The sequence below is a fragment of the Gadus macrocephalus genome, chromosome 5, assembly GCF_031168955.1.
Source record: "Gadus macrocephalus chromosome 5, ASM3116895v1".
NCBI classification, from domain to species: domain Eukaryota; kingdom Metazoa; phylum Chordata; class Actinopteri; order Gadiformes; family Gadidae; genus Gadus; species Gadus macrocephalus.
In genome coordinates, this window is record NC_082386.1 from 10,193,825 (window position 1) to 10,201,324 (window position 7,500).

The following is a 7,500-nucleotide window of genomic DNA, read 5'->3' on the forward strand; positions in this document are numbered from 1 at the left end:
GCAGATCAACCATGCTTTACTCCGCATCGACGCTCAGACACACACAGGAGGGGTCCCCACAAGATTGTTGGGGATGGGGGGGGGGGGGACACGATGGCCAGATCAGGAGTGTGACGTGCAACACGAGGCCGAGGGAGAGGCCAGGGAGGGTACGTCCTTCAGATCATCTGACCTCGCGGAGCCCGTCTGGAACAAACGCAGCAAACGACTCCCAAGGCTGGGAATCTGGAATTCAAACCGGGGGAGATTAGGCCCCGCTGGGTTTTAACAGCGTGCCAAGAGAGACGCCGCGCTCACCCTCGTCATGCCCCAGCCACGACCCGCCCCCCACCCTGGCCCACTGGACATGAGCGCGTACCAGAGTCTCAAACAAGCGCTCGCTCACATACTAAAACGTGACTGATTAAACAGGAATGAGAGGGGAGCCGAAGGGGAAAGGGGCCACCGTCCAACTTCTTCACGTGAGCGTTTCAACTGCAGCGATCGGCCTTTCCAACGAGGGCCGCGTGTCTCGGAGGTGACTCATAACGGAGCAGAGCAGCGGAAGGTCAGTCCGACAACTACAGCAGTGGCGAGCGACACGAACGCAAGTCGACACTGTTTAGGAAAGTAAAACGTCGTGGGAGATACACGCCTGCCGATTAAGAGTGTTGCAACTCAGCCCGCGTGTGCAGCGGATTACCTCCCGTCTGCTGTTTACCGCGAAAGGCTGCAATTTGTGTGTGAAATGATCAGTTGGCCCCGGACAACAGGGCACGGAGAAACCTTCATTACCCTCACATACCGGGCGGGGGGGGGGGGGGGGGAGGGAGGAGGAGGGAGGGGAGAGAGTGAGAGATATGAGTCACCTGGGCGGTGCCTCACAGAGACCGGGCCCCCTAGAGAGTGGCAGCGCCGGGTCTGGGAGGGGGCGGGGGGTTGGACTGGGGGTGACGGACGGTCGGACAGGGGTCCGCAAGTGGGCCCTGGCCCTTCTGCGCTGTGACTCCCGGGGCGGGGGAGGGCAACGACGGCGTGACAGCCGACGCGACACCCGACTGCCTTCCGTTGTCGCCGTGGCAGCCGGACGCCCTCCCGTCAACACGCGGCGGCTCCCGGTGACATCTCACACCGCGCACAGCTGCCGAGCCGCGACAACATGCCAGCTCACCGCTCCTGATGGGCTGTTTGTCCAGCCCTGTGCGTGCATATGTGTGGGTGTCTCGATGTGTGTGTGTGTGTGTGTGGGCACTAAGGGAAAAAAGGAAGTGTATGCGTTGTAGCGAGCGTGCCTGTTTGTGTGTCAGTAATGCGTCCGTGGCATTGTATGAGTAATTAGGTAAAGCGCACGGCCCGATCGGGAGTGTTTTCCTGCTGGTCACTGTTTGACCGCTCCTGTAGTTCTACTTCACACCGGCTACCTTGCAGAGACATCCTCTCTTATCAATGGTGTACAAGGTGTGGAAAATGGAGCGACGCCAACGCTGGCCAGAGAGAATAGAAGCAAAAAAACAAACGGGCTCAATCAAATAAAGGCCTCAGAGCAAACAACGGTGAAGTCAGACAATCGTTCCCTTTTCCACGGCCGTCGTGCGCGCTCTCTCTCTCTCTCTCTCTCTCATATATATTTTATATTTATTCTTAATATTTATTTATGTATGTATATCTGGAGTTCGTGACAAAAATAATTTCCCTCTGGGATTATTAAAGTCTCTCTCTCTCTCTCTCTCTCTCTCTCTCTCTCTCTCTCTCTCTCTCTCTCTCTCTCTCTCTCTCTCCTCTCTCTCTCTCTCTCTCTCTCTCTCTCTCTCTCTCTCTCTCTCTCTCTCTCTCTCTCTCTCTCTCTCTCTCTCTCTCTCGTTTTACAGCCTCTTGTGTCATACACGTGATTCTATGGCATTGAACACACACCCACTTGGACTCGCTGGGACCTTGGACATCACAGGGAAGCCAGCAATAGTAAATCTGGCCGTACAACACAAATACGCAACACTGGGCCAGACGGCACGCGGTTCCTCATGCTTAGCGTGTTCATGCAAAGCGGGGCTTTAGCACATGAAGCCCCGTTAAGTACCCGACAATTTGCCCTCCCACCTTCAGGGACAAGGTGTGTCCCCCCCCCCCCCCCCAAGAATCCCAACTGAAACCCAGCAGGGGTGTTGCTAAACCAAACCTTATCTTCTTAAGCCATGCCTTCCAGGAACGAAGGGGTATCGTGTGTGTGTGTGTGTGTGTGTGTGTGTGTGTGTGTGTGTGTGTGTGTGTGTGTGTGTGTGTGTGTGTGTCTCTCTCCTTACTGGAGGTCCTTTGGTTGCTAGGCCCCACCATTAACCCCACCCCCCCCCCTCCTGAGGTTGAACCTTGGTGAATCTTCCTCAGCCACCCTATGGATCTCATAGCAGCAGCACAGTGGGATGCTGCAGCTCCCAGGTCGGGGCTCTCTGTGACCCTGAGCAGGGGGCAGACTGGGAGAGGCAGCAGTAGGATGGGAGCCGGCCCCACAGCGCACACGCACAAAGCTGCTGAAAGCCGGCAGGTATGCGAGGAATGCCTCCACATCCAAACACAACAGCACCGACAGCATACAATGCGGCTTAACCCCGCTAAAGGGGAACGGCGGGACTTCTGGAGACATGGCGACCGCTCGGCTTATTACATCTGAGTTGTGGTGTTGATCGTTTAGATTGAGTCTTCAAAGAGGAGGGATCAGGGATTTATTCGGCATTGCTTTAGAATAAGAGGCCAGCTGCCATCATTGGGTCAATTACAGGATGTTGTCAATCCAAGAGTTCAGATAAGCCTCCAATTTATCAGATTATGTGTTGTTGAATATTTACTTTTAAACTGTCGGATGTGATTGACATTTGCATTGTGTGAAATCCACAAACCCTTATATATTGGGGTGAAAAAAATCCTAAATAAGAATCTAGACATCAACAAGAAAGGGGCTTTCTTATTGCTACAAGACCAAATAGGGACTCACGATATCAGTTCGTTAAATTTGAGCTACAGCAGAGTTGCAATAGAAAAAGCACCGGCCTTCAAAGGTTTTCTGAAGGCAGCGTCTAAGAGAAGAACGTGTTTCTCGATGACTCCTGAACTCCCTGAACTCCCCGATGCTCCACGATGACAAGACAAGATCATTTAGCAGAAGTATGTGGCATATTAGGCAACATTTATGAGTAAATATTCTGGCGAACAACGATATATACACAATCGATTATGCAACACACAACTAATCAGAGTTGCTTTCCAACAGAGGGTTAAAAGTTCAGCGTAGGCACTGTTTTCCTCTTGTTTGCCACTATTTCCCTTCATTGTGTCAGAAGTGGCTCAGACTTTGAGGAACCTCTATAATCTCCAACAACAAACCATGAGAGCCAGAGTCCATCCTTTTTGTTCCAGCGCTGCCGGCCACGTGGGGCTTTATTCATTACCACTCCTCATTACCATCAGCATGTTTTCGCCACTCACCTCGTTTATGCAGCCATCCCTCCTTGACGATCACCGCGTCGGCCATGATGGCGGGCAGGGCGGTGGATCCAGGGCTCTGGACGCGGCCTCGCTCGCCCCCTCCCTCTCCTCCTCCTCCTCCTCCTCCTCCTCCTCCTCCTCCTCCTCCTCCTCCTCCTCAGACAGCAGCAAAGTCTCCTCCGCTCTGATCCTCCTGGAGACTGGAGACCGAGATCCGGGCGCTGAAGGATGTCTCAACACCTGCTGGCTACCTGTTAGCAAGAGAAAAGAGAGAATCCTATTGAAGCGAGCAAGTCCTTTTTCTCCCTCTCTTCACAGAATACTGAATGGCAGGTGAACACAGAAGAGGGAGGAGGGGGGGGGGGAAGGGGGGGGGCAACCCAGTCCTAGTTCAGTCCGGTCCAAGTCAAGTCTAGACAGACGCATTTATTATATACCGACCATTTATATCGGTGTGAATAAAGCCTTATCCTACCCAACCTACGTGAGGTAGCCTTATTATACGAGGCTCAATTCAAAGACAATGATTAGCGTGAGAAAAGGTCTGCAACACCAACAAAACGCCCTGCCTGTCGACACTTATTTACTCTAGTTTAACACATGAGGGTGGGTGTGGAAGCAACACAGAAGAAAACCAGGATAATTATTGCCCTGCATGAACACACGGGCTATAGACTCCACACCCGTGCATCAGCAAAGGACCAGGGTGTGTGGTGTTGTTCACGGTGGCGGGGAGTGGAACAGAGAAGCGGATGGGGTCTATTGACAGGACCGCGAGCCAGTCATACCCAGAAGTACATCCACTGGCGAATATGCTTTGCTCTAGCCGAGACCCAGCTGTCAGAGCCCTCATTTGTCTCAATTACAGGGAGTGAGTTCATTCAGGCAGGTTTATTTTTGCTCAGCATTTTTGTTGATTACACTGTGTGTGTGTGGTGGTGCCCACCCCAATACACACAGTCCTTCTTGGGAGGAGATCTCCGAGAGCGATTTTAGAATAGCACGGTGCACGTGAAAACACGATAATGGCGCAAACTGTTCCAGAAGTCTTGCTCTCTGCATCCAGGCCCGTCGTCTCCCTCACAGACATAGAAATCGGGATGGGATACGTTACAAGAACCGAGTCAATGTTGACACACACACACACACACACACACACACACACACACACACACACACACACACACACACACACACACACACACACACACACACACACACACACACACACACACACACACACACACACACACACACACCACTGTGGCGCCACAACAGAGCGCTGCTGTTTTAACGGGCCGACCTGTTGCAACTGTGGCCTGTGTGGAAAACTGTCTGGGCCGCTGCCAACAACACCGCAGCTAGCAGCCACTGAGTGAACCCAGTACCCTGACAGTGGGTCACATGGTCCGAGGGCCTGGGGGCCACCGCCTGCCCGACTGACTGACTGCCCTGCTGTCGGGCCAGCTTTCAATCATTCATCGTTTTGGCTCTGACTCCGGGGGGGCCGTTTCATTCGATGCTAATCAGTGTCATGCAGCAAAAGATGCCACACACCGAGGGAGTCAGTGGGTCAAACAACCCCCCGTCCCCCCCCGTCCCACACGGACCAAACTGTGGAGGAACGTACAAGGTAGCCCACCGCCTCCCAAACCCCACCGGCTGGTGCAGCAACTTTAGCTTCCGTCTTACGTTTTTCCTGGGTTAATCCCCGAGGGATTCCAAGCTCTGATGTAGGCATTGTACCTCTGGAAACGCTCAAAGTATTCAAAAACGTCTGGGCGTCTGCCGTTTTCCCCGATGATGCGAGCAGAGGGCCACGTGACGCCAAGGACGCGGCGGGCGAATCCTCCCGAGCCGTGATAACGCAATCATCACTCGCTGTGGCGTACGCGTCCCAGCGAGGACACAATTGGTTCGCCTGTGTGCCGGGCAAATTTCAAACAGCATTCCTAAGATTCTGGATGCAACTGGTGGCACATATGCGTCAACGGGATGGCGAGGAACTCTAAAATCCTTTCACTTAGTGACGGGCATGGCATGGGGGTGGAAATAAGAGTGGGTGGTGACTGGCTTTACGCCGTTTTGCACACAGAACAAGGAGAGCCACACATTTAGCAGGCTGCGTCGTTTGGGCCAGCTTGTTGCGCCTTCCCCCTGTCACATGCCGTGTACCCTCACATGTACACAGTAGGACGATGGAGTCCCATGACATGCTGAAAACAGCATGTCTACAGTCAAGGGAGCAACATGCCAAGGGACAATAGTACTTCTGCCTCTTACTATAGGATATTTTTTTGGGCAGGATTTTATATACTTGTTTTTATGGCTTTGTGGATAGTTATTATATTAGAAACTCATATCTGGAACATTTTATGCATCTTCTTTGGACATGCATATATTTGACGGTGATGCTCAAACTAGGAGGTTGAATATGCATTAAAGATGATACAACTGAAATAGTTGCTTAAGATAGCAGTGTGTTAGCAACAAAGGGACAACAGGAATGCAATGCATTCTGCACGTCCTTTGACTTGGTGTCAATATGACGCATCCGGTCAAAAGGTGCAGACAACTCTTCACAACAAAGGCGTTAGTTTGCATCTTTCTGCAATTGTTTCTTGATTAGATTCCTACTTGCAACATTGTTTCGATAAAAACAACAACTTGGTTTCACGTGTATGCAAATTTGAGAAAAGGGTATCCTCTCACCTTGTTAATAACATAAACAATCATGCAAAAATCCCCTCACAGAATTAGGCAATCAAACAAAAGCCCTGGTCGTAAATGAAGAGAAACTGTTTCCACTCTTGTTGTTGCACACTTGAAGCTGTTGTTTTGATGATCCTATTGAGCAATAAAAGTAGAGCGAGCACTTCCCGTGGAAGTAAGCCATACAATACAAAATGGTAATTGATATGTTGGCGTCAACACCAGCTTTGTTTCAAAATGCTTATTGTCCAGAAAAAATTGAATGGTTGAATTTTTAAGATTGATTGACCATCGGTATTGCATAAACAAAACTGTATTCGTTGAATGTAATACACACATCTACGAGGAACTTTGATGCAAAAGTAGTTCAAAGCTAAATAAAGTCCAGAAATAACTTAATTTCACGTTTGCATTTAGCGATAGAGAGGATATGGGGCCTAGTAGGGCAGTTTGGGTAAGAATAACCGCATCCCATGCAGTACAATGGGACTTACCCTGTCTAGCTTTCGACCTCTTATAGTTACCATCAGAAGGAAACGCTGGCAATTACCTGGACAGGAAGTCAACAGTGTGTCCGTTTCATTACAGTAAGCTGTTTCGGCGATTTATTTAGTTGATGAGTCCTTCAATAATCTGGACAAAAGTGCTTTCATTTACTCCGTTTCTCTTGCCTTTCTTCCACTACACCTCCCAAACGTCCTGTCTGCAATGCTTCTGTAGCACAAAAAAACGTTCTCCCGGGTCCTAGTGCCGACATTTGCTCACATTCGGGAGTGGCAAGCATGAGTCAAGTCATCATCATCATGTCAATATTCGAACAGGTGAAAACATTATTCTTTTCAAACGCAAATTTGTAAACGGGCAATTCTAGAATTTATAAATAAGTTAAATGACTTGTCATGACTAAATGACTGTGCTTTTCAAGTTATTAGAAAAAACAAATGCCAAGACATCAAACAATGACGAGAAATTACTTAGATTAGGCTACATCATATTCGTATTACGACAAAAAATAAATAAATAGAGAGAAAGAGAGAGAGAGCGAGAGAGAGAGAGAGAGAGAGAGAGAGAGAGAGAGAGAGAGAGAGAGAGAGAGAGAGAGAGAGAGAGAGAGAGAGAGAGAGAGAGAATAGTATACTGTACCTATAACTATCCTGGAACTATTGAATACTCTGCAATGCTTTGCACGTTGGGGCCCAGTGCAGTTAAATAGCACAAAGTAGGCAACATAGTTCATATGTAGGCTATGTGAAAGTTACAAAAATATATATAGCCTACAATAATATATCTATAAACAGTAATTAAGTAAGTACAATAATTCCCTCCAAGAATCTA

At 49.6% G+C, this 7,500-nt stretch overlaps 1 protein-coding gene across 1 annotated transcript in view; it reads right to left on the reverse strand.

Moving 5' to 3' along the window:
- akt1 (v-akt murine thymoma viral oncogene homolog 1) overlaps nt 1-6,898 on the reverse strand; it is a 31,759-nt gene extending 24,861 nt beyond the window's left edge. Inside the window, exons 1-2 of the mRNA XM_060052164.1 lie at nt 6,716-6,898; nt 3,454-3,704 (exon numbers count right to left, since the gene is read on the reverse strand). Of these exons, the coding sequence (XP_059908147.1) occupies nt 3,454-3,499 (46 nt within the window). The 5' untranslated portion in view covers nt 3,500-3,704; nt 6,716-6,898. The remainder of the gene's footprint in view (nt 1-3,453; nt 3,705-6,715) is intronic.
- Between the last annotated feature and the right edge of the window lie 602 nt (nt 6,899-7,500).